Source organism: Ursus americanus, chromosome 13 (genome assembly GCF_024610735.1).
Source record: "Ursus americanus isolate L20-20 chromosome 13, mUrsAme1.1.p, whole genome shotgun sequence".
In the NCBI taxonomy this organism is placed as follows: Eukaryota; Metazoa; Chordata; class Mammalia; order Carnivora; family Ursidae; genus Ursus; species Ursus americanus.
The window spans coordinates 44989062-45007623 of NC_142139.1; the positions used below are offsets into that span (position 1 = coordinate 44989062).

Sequence of the window (18562 nt, forward strand, 5' to 3'; positions counted from 1 at the left end):
TTATAGCAATAGAAAAGGAATGCTGTCAATAGTAATTGTGAGCCTTTTCAAAGAGGTGATAACTATAACGGTAATAATGTTAATAATACATATAATAAATTCGTTAACTTTTGAGTACCCTCTTTGTTCCAGGTTTCATGCTTTAGATACAGCCTTTTATTTGTTTCTTGTGAATAACTGAGGATTAATTTTAATGATGAATTTGAAGCTCAGAGAAATTAGGTGACTTGCCTTAGGGCACATAATAGGACGTAATTCAGACCCACATTTGTCTAAATGTCCTGTCTTCAGGTCTCAGTGTAGGTGTCAGTTCACTTGGTTACTTTTAACTAATACTGAGTCTAGATGCCCCATTGTAATCTGTTTCCATTTTCATAATCTTTTTCAAATTGTTTTGTATTTAACTGATTGTCATTGTAACTGACAATTATTTCTTTGAAGTCTGAGAGTACTCACAGTGGTATCCTTAGTACCCAGAGCATGGAAGGAACATATAGTTAATAAATGACTGAGCCTACCAATCACCTAGGGATTTAGGAGGAATTTAAATAAACCTTTTTGGAAAGTATATGATATACTCTGTAGCTAGATTCTCAAGGATGTTTAATGGAAAGGAAACTAACTTATTTATGTAGTAGGTACTATATCACTCTTTTACATTGAGCATTTTATTGAATTATCACATTAGGAAAGACAGTTATCATATGGTTTCACTCATTTATGGAACATAAGAAATAGGAAGATAGGTAGGAGAAGAATGAAGGGGGTAAACAGAAGGGGGAATGAACCATGAGAGACTATGGACTCTGGGAAACAAACTGAGGGCTTCAGAGGGGAGGGGGGTGGGGGATTGGGATAGGCTGGTGATGGGTATTAAGGAGGGTACATATTGCATGATGCACTGGGTGTTATATGCAAGTAATGAATCATGGAACATTGCATCAAAAACTGGGGATGTACTGTATGGTGACTAATATAACAAAATAAAAATTATTTTTAAAAAATGGAATTAATTTTCCTGTTGTTTTTACATTAATAAATTGATCTCTTAACTTTTATAGAACCCCCCTTAATATCTCCTGTAGGACTGGTTTCGTGGTTACGAAATTGGTCAGTGACATGTGATTCTGGAAGGTCCTTATCTCTCCATCAATTCTGAATGACAGCCTTGCTGGATAAAGGATCCTTGGCTGCATGTGTTTCTCTGAAAGAGCTTTAAAAATGTCCCCCCAACCCTTTCTCTCATTCCAGGTCTGTGTAGACAGGTCTGATGTAATCCTAATATTTTTGCCTTTGTACGTGAGAACTTTCTTTGCCCTGGCTGCTTTCAATACTGTATCCTTGGATCAAATTGCGAATTGCACTATGACGTGACGTGGCGTAGGTAAAAAGGCCCCAAGGGTGATACAGAACAGAAATTTACAATCTATAGAAACAAAGACTTTACAGGCAACATGACATCATTAAAATCATATTTCTCAATAATCACTCTCAATGTGAATGGCCTAAATGCTCCCATAAATGCCATAGGGTGGCAGATTGGATAAAAAGACATGACCCATCCATTTGCTGTCTACAAGAGACTCATTTTGAACCTAAAGATACATCCAGACCGAAGTGAAAGGATGGAAAACCATTTTTCATGCCAGTGGACCTCAAAAGAAAGCTGGGGTAGCAATTCTCATATCAGACAAATTGGATTTCAAACTAAAGACTGGAGTTAGAGATACAGAAGGACACTATATTATTCTTAAAGGATGTATCCAACAAGTGGATATGACAGTTATAAATATCTACATCCCCAACAGGGGAGCAGCAAGATACACAAGCCAACTCTTAAACAGAATAAACAGACATATAGATAAAAATACACTAATAGTAGGGGACCTCAACACTCCACTCTCAGCAATAGACGGATCACCTAAGCAGAAAATCAACAAAGAAACAAGAGCTTTGAATGCCATGCTAGACCAGAAGGACCTCATAGATATATATAGAACACTACACCCCAGAACAAAAGAACACTCATTCTATTCTAATGCACATGGAACTTTCTCCAGAATAGATCATATTCTGGATCACAAAACAGGTCTCAACTGATACCAAAAGATTGAAATTATTCCCTGCATATTCTCAGACGACAATGCTTTGAAATTGAAACTCAATCACAAGGAAAAATTTGGAAGAAACTCGAACACTTGGAAACTAAGAACCATCCTGCTCAAGAATGATTTGATAAACCAGGAAATCAAAAATCAATTTAAACAACTTATGGAGATCAATGAGAATGAAAACACAATGGTCCAAAACCTATGGGACATTGCAAAGGCAGTCCTAAGGGGAAAATACATAGCCATCCAAGCCTCACTCAAAAGAATAGAAAAATCTAAAATGCAGTTTTTATATTCTCACCTCAAGAAGCTGGAACAGGAACAGATGAATAGGCCTAATCCATGCACGAGAAAGCAGTTGATCAAGATTAGAGCAAAGATCGATGAATTAGAAACCAGGAGCACAGTAGAGCAGATCAACAGAATTAGAAGCTGGTTCTTTGAAAGAATAAATAAAAATCGATAAGCCACTGGCAAGACTTATTCAAAAGAATAGAGAAAGGACCCAAATTAACAAAATTATGAATGAAAAGGGAGAGGTCACAACCAACACCAATGAAATAGGAAGGATCATTAGAAAGTTCTGTCAACAGCTTTATGCCAATAAATTAAATAATCTGGAAGAAATGGATGACTTCCTGGAAACATATAAACTACCAAGACTGAAACAGGAAGAAATTGATTTTTTAAACAGACCGATTAATTATGAAGAGATTGAAGCAGTTATCAAAAACCTCCCGAAAAGACTCCAGGGCCTGATGGATTCCCCGGGGAATTCTACCAAACATTCAAAGAAGAAATAATACCTATTCTCCTGAAGCTGTTTCAAAAAATAGAAACAGAAGGAAAACTACCAAATTCATTCTATGAGGCCAGTATTACGTTGATCCCCAAACCAGGCAAAGACCCCATCAAAAAGGAGAATTACAGACCGATTTCCCTGATGAATATGGACGCCAAAATTCTCAACAAGATCCTAGCTAATAGGAGCCAACAGTATATTAAAAGGCTTATCCATCATGACCAAGTGGGATTCATCCCTGGGATGCAGGGTGGTTCAACATTCGCAAATCTATCAGTGTGATACATCATATCAACAAGAAAAGAGTCAAAAACCATATGATCCTCTCAGTAGATGCAGAAAAAGCATTTGACAAAATACAGCATCCTTTCCTGATTAAAACACTTCAGAGTGTAGAGATAGAGGGCACATTCCTCAATTTCATAAAAACCATCTATGAAAAGCCTACAGCGAATATCATTCCCAATGGGGAAAAGCTGGAAGCCTTTCCCTTAAGATCAGGAACACGACAAGGATGTCCACTCTCGCCATTATTATTCAACATAGTACTAGAAGTCCTTGCAACAGCAATCAGACAACAAAAAGGGATAAAAGGTATCCAAATCGGCAAAGAAGAAGTCAAACTCTCTCTCTTCATAGATGACGTGATACTCTATATGCAAAACCCAAAAGAATCCATCCCCAAACTACCAGAAGTTATAGAACAATTCAGTAATGTGGTGGAATACAAAATAAATGCTCAGAAATCAGTTGCATTTCTATACACGAACAATAAGACTGAAGAAAGAGAAATTAGGGAATCCATTCCATTTACAATAGCACCAAAAATCATACGTTATCTCGGAATTAACTTAACCAGAGAGGTAAAGGATCTATATTCTAGAAACTACAAATCACTCTTGAAAGACATTGAAGAAGACACAAAAAGATGGAAAAATATTCCATGCACATGGATTGGAAGAATTAACATAGTTAAAATGTCTATGCTACCCAGAGCAATCTACACTTTCAATGCCATCGTGATCAAAATACCAATGACATTTTTCAAAGAACTGGAACAAACAGCCCTTAAATTTGTGTGGAACCAGAAAAGGCCCCAAATCACCAAGGAATTGTTGAAAAGGAAAAACAAAGCTGGGGGCATCACGTTGCCAGATTTCAAGCTATACTACAAAGCTGTGATCACAAAGACAGCATGGTACTGGCACAAAAACAGACACATAGACCAATGGAACAGAATGGAGAACCCAGAAATGGACCCTCGGCTCTTTGGGCAACTAATCTTTGGCAAAACAGGAAAAAACATCCAGTGGAAAAAAGACAGTCTCTTCAATAAATGGTGCTGGGAAAATTGGACAGCTACATGCAAGAGAATGAAACTTGACCACTCTCTCACATCATACACAAAGATAAACTCCAAATGGATGAAAGACCTCGATGTGAGACAGGAATCCATCAAAATCCTAGAGGAGAACATAGGCAGCAACCTCTGACATCGGCCGCAGCAACCTTTTTCATGACACATCTCCAAAGGCAAGAGAAACAAAAGAAAAAATGAACTTGTGGGACTTCATCAAAATAAAAATCTTCTGCACAGCCAAGGAAACAGTCAAAAAAACTAAGAGGCAGCCCACGGAATGGGAGAAGATATTTGCAAATGACACTACAGATAAAAGACTGGTATCCAAGATCTACAAAGAATTTCTCAAACTCAATACATGAGAAACAAATAATCAAATCAAAACATGGGCAGAAGATATGAACAGACACTCTTCCAATGAAGACATACAAATGGCTAACAGACACATGAAAAAATGTTCAAAATCATTAGCCATCAGAGAAATTCAAATCATACTGAGATACCACCTTACGCCAGTTAGAATGGCAAAAATTGACAAGGCAGGTAACAACAATTGTTGGAGAGGATGTGGAGAAAGGGGATCCCTCTTACATTGTTGGTGGGAATGCAAATTGGTACAGCCACTCTGGAAAACAGTGTGGAGGTCCCTTAAAAAGTTAAAAATTGAGCTACCCTATGATCTAGCCATTGCACTACTGGGTATTTACCCCAAAGATACAGACGTAATGAAGAGAAGGGCCTTATGCACCCCAACGTTCATAGCAGCATTGTCCACAATAGCTAAATCATGGAAGGAACCAAGATGCCCTTCAACAGATGACTGGATTAAGAAGTTGTGGTCCATATATACAATGGAATACTACTCAGCCATCAAAAAGAACGATTTCTCAACATTTGCTGCAACATGGACGGGACTGGAGGAGATAATGCTAAGTGAAATAAGTCAAGCAGAGAAAGACAATTATCATATGGTTTCACTCATTTATGGAACATAAGGAATAGTAAGGAGATCGGTAGGAGAAGAAAGGGAAGAAGAAACGGGGGGTGGTAAACAGAAGGGGGAATGAAGCATGAGAAACTATGGACTCTGGGAAAGAAACTGAGGGCTTCAGAGGGGAGGGGGTGGGGGAATGGGATAGACCGGTGATGGGTATTAAGGAGGGCACATATTGCACGGTGCACTGGGTGTTATACGCAAGTAATAAATCATGGAACTTTACATCAAAAACTAGGGATGTACTGTATGGTGACTAACATAATTAAAATAAAATAAAATAAAATAAAATAAAAAATAAAATAAAATAATAAAATGCAAAAAAAAAAGAAAGAATTTGATCTCAGATAGTTTAAGAAACTTACTCAGGGTCAAAGCTTTAAGACTCAGAGCTGAAACTTGAGTCAGGAACTTTATATTTCCAAGCTCATGTTGATTCCATTATATTAGACTTCATAATTTGATTAATATAACTATAAAAAATTATTTCTGATGATATATAGAATTTAAAAAGGGGTGGCATTAAAACATTCTTACATAATTTGTAATTTTGTAATTTTTCCCACAGATACGTTTTATTTTGTCAAAGCCTTTGATACTATGTAGGGCTACATTGGGCTTTATTCAGCTTTTGGCTGGCTAGAATGCTTTGAACTTAATAACTGATATAAAGACATAGATGATATAAAGATATTCTTGGATTGATGGAAACATTGATTAGACTTCAAGAAGGATTTAGAAGAATGAACTTCACATGGAGAAGCACCATTCAAATTGCTTTAAAATTTTAAAAGAAAAATAATTTTGCTGTATAATTTTAGATGAGTTACCCATACCATTTTTGGAGATAGAATAGTGGAACATAGAGTAGTGCTCCCCAAAGAATGTGTGTATGTATGAAGATTTTAAGGAGAATTCAGTATTAATGCTAGGGTAATTTCTGAAGTTCTACCCCAAACATTACAAGGTGGCTTCTTTTTAATTTTGCAAAGCATGCCAAAGTTAAAGCTTAGAATTGCTTTAATTCCTGTCAGATACCTTGAGTATCATTATAAAATATCAATATAATGTCACTGGGAAATAGTTACTAAGATGTAAACGAAAATGCATTCCAAAATGTAGTTGTTTTAATCTAAAGAGTACCAATAGGTCTTAATATCTATATCTCTAAAAATACACCTAACATTCTATTAAAATAAGAAAACCGGGGACACCTGGGTGACTCAGTTGGTTAAGCATCTGCCTTTGGCTCAGGTCATGATCTCAGGGGTCCGGGGATGCAGCCCAGCATCTGCTCAGCGGGGAGTCTGCTTCTCCCTCTCCCTCTGCCTCTTCTGCTTGTGCTCTCTCTCGCTCACTCACTCTCTCAAATAAATAAGTAAATAAAAAACTTAAAAAAATAAGAAAACCTAGTGTTAAACTAAAATAAAGCATCTTGAGTCTAAAAGCCACATTGGCAGAGTTTCTGGAAAGTGACATCTAAACAATGGTGACAGACTCTTGTCAAGTATATGACAATCCCTCGACTGTTATTTTATTTTTCATCCATATCTATTTCTGGCAAGCGCTTGAGTCTATCATAATAACAAAAAAATGCAAGGAAATAATTGAAATAGGACTAAATGTGAAAGAACCATGCAGTGATAGTCATACAAGGATATGAGAGAGAAATTATTAATTTGGCTATAGAATTTAGCCTTCAGTTCCCTAGCTGCCAGGCAAAAAGAAAAACATGACGAGATACTTCAGTCTTGCTTTCCTGTAATAGGAAGCGTATTAGAGAATCAGGAAAGTATTTTTAATATAAACTCTGAGGAATAGATTTATTTTTGCAAAGCGCTTAGAGTAAGTATGCCTAACACATAGTAAATACCTATATAATGATATTATAGTAATATATGTATAAACAAATGAAAAATTAAATAAATAAAGAAGAGTTTATCTTGTGTATTTTCATATAGTAGTCATTGACCAAAATAAGGAGTCATGGCTTTAATAATGTGTTTATAAAAGATACGTAGGCAACCTCGTCTGGTTATTTTTCCTACTAATCCTTGATAAGTTAAGGACATGTATTTTATCATGACATTGTGAATGCACGTTTTAAATACGGCAATTTAGAAATGTAGTTTTTGATTATTTACCTTGTGATAAAACACAGTACATAGAGAAGGTAATAAAATAGTTTTAGCGTATGTAATTTTAGAATACCGATAATTTTAGCAGATCATTCCAAGGAAGCTTTTTAGCAAACAATTTGGAGTTGAATACTGTTAAGTGGCTCAAAGTAATGTCAAGTGTACGTCAACCATTTGCTTCAGCTAAGGTAGTGTAATTGGTATTTTATTAGAAAATTAGACTTAGGGGCACCTGGGTGGCTCAGTGGGTTCAGTGTCAGAGGCTTGATTTTGGCTCAGGTCATGATCTCAGGGTGGTGGGATGGATCCCTGCATCAGGCTCCACACTCTGCAGGGCGTCTGCTCGAGATTCTCTCTCTTCCTCCCTCTCTACCCCTCCTTGTGTGCTTTCTCTCTCTCTTAAATAAATAAGTCTTTTTTCAAAAAAAGAAAATAATTGAACCTAAAGTGTATTCCTTTTAGAAGGGAGGGCCGTGCATGTTTGCCTGGAATGGATAAAGCTTGCATCAGGAAGCAACATGAGGTCTTCTGGAAGTCTCACCATGGGACGTACATCAGCCTTTGTCTGGGACGCGTCTGTGTTACTTCTTGTTGTCCTAATCACTGTCAGATGTGAAGCAATTAGGTCCCATTATGAATTTTAAGATAGGTGTATATTTTGACAGTTCATGTAGTTATACAATGCAGCTCTTTATTTTCCAGAGTGCTAGGCCTCCTTTATTCTCTCCTTAATTCCATGTTCATTTGATTAGAAAAATGTTAGCTTTTTTTTTTAATCAGTGGAGCAGATATGTTCAGTGTCAGCTTATATAATCTTTAATTTATTTGACTTTGGTGCTCTAGTACCATCTGCATATGATTTTTAAGAATCAATTTGTATTCTACATGTTGAAGTTTTTGTAAATCTTTAGAGTAGAGTAGCTATGAGATGTAGGTAGTTTAAATTTTATTTCACTGTCTATACTTCAGTATGTGGATATCGTTATTATGTACCTTACCCTTCTACAATTACTATACAGAGTCTGAAGATCATGTGAGAAAGTAAGTTGTCCAAGCTTTTTAACTGGGACAGTTACTGCTCCTTGATTATGCTTTATGTTATATGTTATACATATATAAAGCATGTGCGCTTACGTTTCATAGAAATCTATTCTTATTACTTAATAAAAGATGATCTATAACCTCTTCCTAGTTAGTTATTTGGATTGTGATTTGAAGTGTATGATTTAGTTTATTTTGATCATGTCGAAAGACTATGGATAGACAGTATTTTGTGAATTTTGAATGATTGAAAACAAGGAAGCTGAAGCCCAAAACAGTTTTTACCTTGAGCATTTTTGTGCATGTTCTGAGTACAGCATATAAAATTAAAATCAAAAGACCTGAGCACCATCCTCAATGCTGAGCTTGTATATGCCAATAATCTGACTGGTATCAGAACACCACTTCACTGGCAGATATAAAATGTATTAAGCTATTAAACAAGTTTCTAGGTTCACATATTCTTAAAATCTATGTCTTGATGTAATTCAATTTTTACAAAGCTTTAAAATGAGTACTTTTAGAGACAGGCAAAAAAACTGAAGTAAAACAGCCAGCTATTTAGTAGCTTTCAAAGTATTTTTCTACTATAGTTAAATAAACATAATGCAAATTTTTATATACTCGTTTGTTTTGTATAATGCAAATCGCATTCGACTATCTCAAATTCTCTCTACAATCATGTACATGTATGAGTAGCAAGGATAGTTTTTCTTTTTCTTTCTTACATAGACATCTGTAGGTATGTGTGTCATAGACATATATATGTGTTATATAATGTATATGTTTTATATATAGGTATATATTATTTTTATAGCTTTCTACCTAGTAAAAAGCAAGTAGAAATATTTCCCCTTGGCTTCTTATCTATTTTTAATTAAATTTTATTTTACCGTTTTTGGGAAGAATAACGACAATATTTAGCAGTCTCGTGTTGATTAAATCTTGCTTAACGAACTGGTGTAATTGGCGTTCATATAAAGGTGAAGCAATTATTGGTAAAGTTGTATTTTGACGTTGGAGCTAGCAAGTGCTATGGAAATTTCTGTAGAGAGTAATTAAATAGACACAAGGGTCTTTTTATATTACCCATGGAGCTCTTTATATTTTGTGACCAAGCTGTTTTGATCCTGGTGGATGGTGAGAGACTAAAAATATTTGTGCTGCTTATTACTGAAACTCTTTTTATTCTGGTGTTGAATATATATTTTCAAATAGCAGTAAACGCATCCCTGCACACAATTTTTTCTTTCCCCAGGACTATAGAGTTAACATCTTCTTGAGACAGAAATGGAATGATCCCAGGCTGAAGCTCCCTAGTGATTTTCGGGGCTCGGACGCACTGACGGTGGATCCCACAATGTACAAATGTCTGTGGAAACCGGACTTATTTTTTGCAAATGAAAAAAGTGCCAATTTTCATGATGTGACCCAGGAAAATATCCTTCTCTTTATTTTTCGTGATGGAGATGTTCTTGTCAGCATGAGGTACTCTTTAATATTTGTACATATGTATATATATATATATTCTTTTTTCCAAGTCGGTATATCAGAGAAACATATTAAGCGACTTCTAAGACCTCTGTTTTTACTTTCAGGCTATCTATTACTCTTTCATGCCCTTTGGACTTGACCTTGTTTCCCATGGATACACAACGTTGCAAGATGCAACTGGAGAGCTGTATGTAAATGAGACCCTAAGTGACTATAGCAATAAAAATGCCTAAAATCCCTTGGCAATACATTCTACTAGTCTCTTAGATAACAATGGTAAAACTAATGCTATTCATTACAAATAATCATTAGAATAATTTATTTAGGAAAATTGTTGTTATTCTTTTACTGTAACAATTACTAAGATAGACACATCCTTTGGATACTAGATTTTGCTTCCAGTTTATGTAGGTATACACTTCTAACTTATTCCAATTGCCACTGTCATTTGAATTGATAATATAAATAAAGTAGAGGAGAAAACAGTATCTTAATAACTGTTCTGCTGTTAAAGCCACATGTTCAGAGCAGAAAATTTGAAAGCATTGAAAAACAGTGCCTAACTCCTACCAAGTAGTCATTTCTGTGGATGTCTAAGAAAATTTTTTTTTGCAAAATTGGAATTTTTGTATTTCTATGATCATATGTTTCTCAGTTCATGAAAGATGTACCATATTAAGGCTTAATGTATATTAATTGAAATGATTATTAAAATGATTATTTATCTTTAAAATATATCAATTAATTCGCAATGATGCTTGTCTTTTGAAAACAAAAGTAGGACATAAAACTTGAAAAACTAACACTAATATAAGGAAGGAAGCCTTAGCCCGAATACTTATATAACATAACCTATTTCAGCAAAAAGTAAAGAATAATAGCCCTGTAAAATATCTTATATATACTTGCTAGATGATATGCTTAAGTTTACTTCGTGGTTATCTGTTGGTTTTTTTTAAAAAAAAAACATTTACTGAAGCTGGAGCCTAAATTTGAACAATTTCTACTGCTTTTGAAGTATACATTAAGATTTTGCAGATGTAAATGTATGTATGTATGTACATTTTTGTGTATGTGTTGTATATATTTATGCCCGTGTGTCAATATGTATTTGTGTAAAAAATTCCAACTGTTTTTACATTCAAATCTATTATCAGATGCATGAAGTATTGCTTTGAAAAACCCATGTACTTTAGAGTCGAATGGTAGACTACTATATGCTGTAAACCCCCTTAGGATCCTTTAATTGTGGCCATATTACCTAAACCCAAAATGGGTGCTTCCGCATTTAGTAATGATGTCCATTTGAGAGATTGTTTTACCACTTGCCTGTGCAATGCAGCTCCTTTAGGGAAGTTTGTAGTTATTTCTTCAGAAGTATAAGTGATTTGGTGCTTAAGTTTTTTTTTTTTTAATTTCCAGGTAGCATATTGTGTAATTGTGAATGAATCTATTCCGAATATATTCAGAAAGCTAGTGTGACTTATTTATGACTTTTTATTGTTGACAGTTCAGAATTCTGACATAGCAAAATATGCTACCACATATGAGGCAGTGAGATTGTAACTATTTGCAATATGCTAATTGTTTTAGCTTGTTCTTTCTTTAAGCCAGTTATCTGTAAATTTGTGCTGATGTTTTCATTGATGGCCATAGATTTTATCTCTTTACATTTTTAACAAAAATTTCATAGAAGAATGGCTTATTATCTTACCATTTCTGTGTTTAATAATTGGATTATTAAACTATTAAGAAACTATTAATAATTATATTTCAAACTAATATTTTTATTTATTTACTTTTGTTTATAGTTGGCTACACAACTGATGATTTACGATTTATCTGGCAGTCAGGGGATCCTGTTCAGTTAGAAAAAATTGCCTTGCCTCAGTTTGATATTAAAAAGGAAGATATCGAATATGGTAACTGTACAAAATACTATAAAGGCACCGGTAAGTACTATTCTTTGAATTAAACAAAACTAAGTCCTATTTCAAAGGTTCATTTTAATTTTTACATATGCTAGGAACAGAATAGTAGAAAACTAGTTAAAAAGTGAGTTCAGTATTTACAAGTAGTTTATCTTTGCGTTCATATATTTAAATCTTTCATAAAGTCACATTCACTGAAGTTCTTAAAAATGTTTATTACTATGTATTTTTGACTTTCTTTATGTAATTCTAGATAACAAGAGGTTTTTAATTTTTTGTTTTAGTAATATGAACTCTCCCAGGCAATGATTTTCTTAGGTGTTGGCAAGAAACTCTGCTTCTGGCAAGTTTCAGTTTGGGCCCAAACATTATGGATTTGATCGATGTAAGCCATATACACTTGTCTCTTGTCTTTTAGGAAGGTTTTAGATGTTGGTTTACCCATATTCTTAGTTTTACAAGGCACTGATCTTTATGCTGTGCAGGAAGCAATAATGTGGAGAATCACTGGGCATCAGTAAATACTCCCTGCATGATACTGTTGACCTAGGTTATGGAACAGCTAATTGTGAAAGCACAGCAAATTAACCTTATTCATTACATTATCTCAAGCTTTGCAGAAATGAAAGTATAATACCCACTACTCAATACTTTAATAATATGTTTCATATTCAACATTTGAGTCACAACTATATCAGTTGAGGGTTTTAGATATTAAATGTAATGTTTTCTGATTGGATCTTACTCATTACATTCAAACTAATAATCATTTCAACTTGTAAATTACATAATTCTAATTTTCTATGAGGAAGTAAACAAAGATAATGCAAAGATGTTCAGAAATAGATATAATTAGGAGCACCTGGGTGGCTCAGTTTGTTAAGTGCCCAACACTTGATTTTGGCTAGTGTCCTGAGATCAAGCTGGTGTAAGACTCTGCTTTCACCAGGGAACCTGCTTGAGACTCTTTTTGCCCTTCCCCCGCCCCACACCCTCATGGTGCCCTTGCACTCTCTCTCTCTAAAATAAATAAATCTCTAAAAAAAGAGAAATAGATACAATTTAACTTTAAATGTATTGCAACATTTATGTTGACTTGTAAAAATAAAACCGTATAGTGTAATTGTGTAGAATTCAGGGAGATCAGATGTTTGAGTTTATAATGCTGCCATCAGGCATCATCAAAGACAAAATACAGTACTAAAAAAGGCAGAGCGAGCGTTTGCACATTTACAGTGTTACAATAAATGCAACACTTAAGCAACCTGGAGATGAAGTTTAAGCATCTGTTGTCATTGACCTTCACATACTTTAATGGATTATATAGCATTTATATATAAATAGCTCCTTCTCTTATAGAGCTTATAGTATATTAGAACAAGAGAGATAAAAAGCAAATACACCGCTAAAAGAATTTATAAAAGATTTTTTAAAAGGAAAACCCTGAGAGCTCTTAAAAATTTGACCCTCAAAGTAGTCAATGAAGAAGTCATCGTTACATGGACGTTTAGATATGGAAGTGGTCTTGACAGTTCTGAGCCAGTTCCTTTATTTAACACAGAAAATAACTGAGGAACAGGGTGACTGAGGGACTTATAAAATGTTACAGGCAAATCAATGTCAGCCGGTACACTAAGCACAGTTCTCCTTTTCTCTGTACTCACTCAAATTAACGACTACAGTGTTTAGAAACTTTTACAGGTCACCTAGTAATGAAAAAAAAAAAAAAAAAAAGCTTGAAAGCCAAGGAAAATCCTTTTGGGATTGTTGTATAGAAACACATTTAGTAGATGGCTTTTGGAGTTCTCGGTGTATGTCAGGCATTATTCTAAGTGCTCTGCAGGAACTCTGTATTTTAATCCTCACAACAACCCTATAAATTCAGTACTTTTATTTTCCTTATTTTACATGTTAGGAAAATAGAGCAATGACACTTACCCAAGGCATACTGTTACTAAGTGACGCACTGGCATAGTGAGTCTGACGTTGCTATGCTACCTGTGGTCAGTCCTGTTATACTTTGCAAATAGTTATCCACATCTAGATTATATGCTTAACATTTCAAAATGAATAGTCTCTAAACTGTTCTGAGAAATTTGGAATGACCCTATTGCAGTTTTGAATTTCATCTAAAAATGAAAATAAAACTAGTAATTTTATTTCTGATTTTATGTAATAGCATAAAAGTATGAAATAGCATTGAAAATCCTGGGGGTGCTTTTTTTTTTTTTTTTACCTTTAAGCCCTACATCTAAAAATCTCTATTTGGGGATGCAGCAAGGAATAAAGTAGACATCCCTGGCCTTTTATAGATCTATATTCTAATATGGTACACACATAAAATAAATACGATTCATTTTTGTTCTTGAGAGATTACTCAAGATTATAAGAAGTAAAGTTTTTTGTGGTACTTTTTGAGCTATTTTAAGTAAGTCACTGATCTCTCATTAACTATAGAAAATAATTAAAAAAACTTATGTCTAACATAATGATAATTGTCAGTAAACATGCATTATCATCAAATGAATATAAGTGAAACATACTTTAATGTTCAGATAATATTTAGATATGTATTTAGAAATATGGAAGCTTCTAAATATATGAATGCTTAATACATAGAATAGTGAAAAATATATAGACAGCAACATTTATAAAATGATTGGCAATATTTTCTTTAACTTGTACAGAAATAATCAGAAATGATGATTTGGCTTTACCTTTATTTAAAAATTACAGTTTTTTATAATTATGGATGTTACAAAGGTGGAAAGATATAGGAAAACAAGTATACAGAAATACTTGAATTGCAAGCCTAAGTGAATAATAATGAAATAAAACCTCACAGGAAATAGAAAGTAAATTGAATTTGCCAATGAACATTTATATCAATTAGCTGCCCACCTGCCTCTCATAAATGTAACAGTATTAGGAAAAGATCAAAAAAGATCAAGAAATGTTTCTCATAAAAGTTTATGGAGCAAATCACTATAATATCCAAGCATGTATTTTATTGCCAAATTCATCCCAGTCCTGGGAAGCTCCCCTAGTGGGTGCCTTCATAAAAGGAAGGGGCGGAGCCTGGCTTCAGAATATAGGATTCCTGTCATTTGGGCTGTCCTTTAAACATGTGGGATGGAACGCAAAAGTTCATTTTAAAGTGAGCAACTCTATAGTAAATTGTTGTAATATTTGTGACAATTTAGGTTACCTAAAAATATGCAATAAGCACATACATGTTGTTCTCTATCTCACAGGCACTAGGTAAACATAAAACGAACTTGAGTAAGTGATGCTATTACAAAGCCAGGTACTTCAGAACCACTTTTAGGAAATACTGTGAGCCTCTTAATTGCAGAAAATTGGACTTATAAAAGATTATATTTTGGCAATTTTGCCCATGATTGTTAGTTAGAAACATATGATTCTTGTTTGTCCAGGCAGGAAGTTAAGGTGAGTGGTGGGAAGAGAAAAGGGAGGGAGTTTTCATTGTTTGACCTCTTGATCCTTTTTTAAAACCTATGTACAATTTAAATTAATTGCCTAGTTTTAATGAAATTAAAATTAAAAAAAAGACAAACATGCTGCGTTTTTTGGGGGGGGTGGTTTTTTTGATATAATTTGGAAATATTTGGCATAATTAGAATTTACTTCAGTTTCAGTCAGCTCTTTATTTTTGTTGCATATTAGCCCCAATATCTTTCTAGTCTCTCAGAGGTGGCAATGATTATAATTCACACTGGGAAAAGGATAGATTTCTGATCTAAGTTATTAAGTAAGAGGATGTGGATAGCTGTTCTTTTATTTAACATTTTTTAAGACCCTATTGTGTGTCAGTACCACCATAGGTACAATTAATGAATGAATTTGAAGATTGATCTAGTGCCGTGTGTATATTCTTCCTAACTAGGAAAATTAGATAAATGTAACTTTTAAGATACAAAACAGTAAAAAAGTAATTTTTTACTTTTCCCCATAATTATTTTATTTATTCATTGATTTATTTTGCTTCAACATTTTGAAATAATGACGTTTAAGCTGAACACAATTCGAGACGTTTTAACTTTCTGTTACTTGTACCTAACCTTGGTTTTTTTGAAAGGTAAATGACATTTTTATCAAAATTAAGCACTTCAGGCATTAAATATTATATTTAAATTGCTAACTGAAAGGACTAAAGCATTTTTCAAAAAGTCTCAAACATCTAGAAGCATCTCTTCTATTCCAGTGCTAGAAGAATATCCTGTCACTTATTTTGTTTCTCAAGTCAGCAAAGGCTATGATGAGGCTGCCCATAATTTGTGATTAATTTGGGGGGCTAGTTGGTGTCATGGAATCTCTAGAATTATGTTGTAAGGCAATTTCTGCACTTGTCTCAGCTTGTGACAATGAAGTCCTTTCCTTCAAAAAACATGTTTGAGGGCCTGGAGTGAAGGAAGGGAGAGAATTGAGAGGAATATCAGATATCTACGCTTTATAATCTTTTATCTCTATAGACGGAAAATACGTATTTCTTATCCTTGCTAAGATTTACTTCCAATACGCTTAATTTTTTAAGGTTTAAATATGCATAGGAGTTATCGTAGACTGCTATGTTTTCTAGATAAGAAGTGGTACATGTAGCCGAAAAATTATACTGACAATACATAGTGGTGGAATGTTTCTTTTTAGACTTGATCCACTTTGATTTACTGCTCCCTATATGACTCCTTTAGATCAATTGTTCTGAGAGTGCCCATGGGTCATGAAAAGTTTAAGTTCATTGCCTATTCCCTGAACAAAGACTTAAAAGCTGAGACACTGACCTAGTGGAGCAGCATGTGGTATCTATTTCTCAATGTCATAATAAAGTTGTGAAAGGTCAGGTGAGACGGGTCCCATCAAGTCAACCTTTTACACCAAATAAATTATATATTTATAGGAAAAAACTCTCTCTGTGGAATTTACTTTGTGAAACTGCCTCAAATAGAAGTGACTTACAATTTACAGGTACATTATTGGTTTTTGCCATTGTAGGTAAGTGAGCCCCTTCTATTTCTAACACGTTTGTTTCTGAAAGGGTACTACACCTGTGTGGAAGTCATCTTCACCCTGAGGAGGCAGGTCGGGTTTTACATGATGGGTGTCTATGCCCCGACCCTGCTGATAGTGGTTCTCTCCTGGCTCTCCTTCTGGATCAACCCAGACGCAAGTGCTGCCAGAGTGCCCCTGGGTAAAGTATTCTGTGCTTCTCTCTCATGTTGGGAATGTGTTATGTCCTTGCATAACTAACTATAAAATCAACTATTTTAAAACAGACTTTTGGAATTGAAGGCAACCTTTTCCTCATCTGTTTTTAGACTTCCTTCAAAACTTGAACTAGATTTTCTCAATGTTTATGCACTCAATAATTAGACTACATTTTTTTCTTTTCATATCCTTGGGTATTTTAAACAGTTAAACTATCCTACTTTGACTTTCATGAAATAATTATTACCAAGGAATTTTCACAGATAACTAAAGTCTAAAAACCCCAACAGTGCCAAACTTAAACACAAACTATTTTGATGGGAATCTTTCTAAATAATATTGTCTACTATCTCATAGTCTTCCCCAGGGAATCTGTGGTACAATGTATCTTTTTAAACACGACTTCATGTCAGTTTCTTAAACATCAATTATTGTGTGCTCTATCATCAGGAGTGGCTAGGGAGAAGAAGAGCTGGTTATCCATGCTCTCCCATTTGTTATTTTTAATGCTCTGTCACACAGAAACAGCATCAGCCCTTCTTGAAAATTGTGTCTGTATAGGGGTATAAAAGTCTTTGCTTCATGAAATAATAAAGATCTCTTCTAATGGATAAAGTGAATAAACTTAAAAATAAGGACATTGTTACAACAAATTTTGATTGTTTGGAGTGTTTTAAAATGTTCCATTACCCTGTGTGTGTGTGTTTTCTGAATATCACCTGGAAATTATGTAGGTAAGGCTGTGGTATATCTGACCTCTTAGTCACTGATTGGTTGCAGCATTTGATTTTTTATTTCCATTGAAAAGACCTTGTGCGAATCTCCCTCCTGACATATTGGGGGAATTAAATGAAATACAGATTTTAAAGAATAGGCAATCAGGAAAGAAGCAATGAAAATGACAATTTTACCTGGATAAGAAATTTGATGGTTTATATTTAATAAGAGCCACAGAGACCAAATCTACATCTTAATAACCAGAAATGTGGGAAATTTCATCCTAATGGTTATGTATCTGGAATGAAAACAATGACAACCCATTAATTAGCTCCTTTAGGGGATGAAAATGAACTATGTATATATTGCACTGAGAATAAAACTCCTAAAAAACTGGATTTGTATCCTTAGACTTGTCAAAAATATCTTGTATTTCCCCCAAATAGTTAATTTTTTGCTTATTAGGAATATTGTACTTTTATGCAGTGATATAAATTGAAATGTCAGGCTTCCAGAAGTACACTGGAGACATTTCAATCCCTGACATATTCTCGAAGGACTTTTCTCTGTAAATCTCCATCTATTACAGGACTTCTGTCATGAAGTCCTGAACTATCCACTTAACATCCAGTAGCACTGTTGTATGAAGCAAACGTGTTTAATGGTTGAAAGTCAGTCTCTTCAGTTAAATCTGGATTTGAATTCCTGCTCTCTGCTTACTAGTTGTGACAATTTAGACAACAAACAG

At 34.4% G+C, this 18562-nt stretch overlaps 1 protein-coding gene across 1 annotated transcript in view; it reads left to right on the forward strand.

The window, feature by feature from the left end:
* Positions 1-18562, forward strand: part of GLRB (glycine receptor beta) — a 94902-nt gene that overhangs the window by 51115 nt on the left and 25225 nt on the right. Inside the window, exons 5-8 of the mRNA XM_045798757.2 lie at positions 9705-9934; positions 10045-10127; positions 11752-11892; positions 16928-17080. Coding sequence (XP_045654713.1) covers positions 9705-9934; positions 10045-10127; positions 11752-11892; positions 16928-17080 — 607 coding nt within the window. The remainder of the gene's footprint in view (positions 1-9704; positions 9935-10044; positions 10128-11751; positions 11893-16927; positions 17081-18562) is intronic.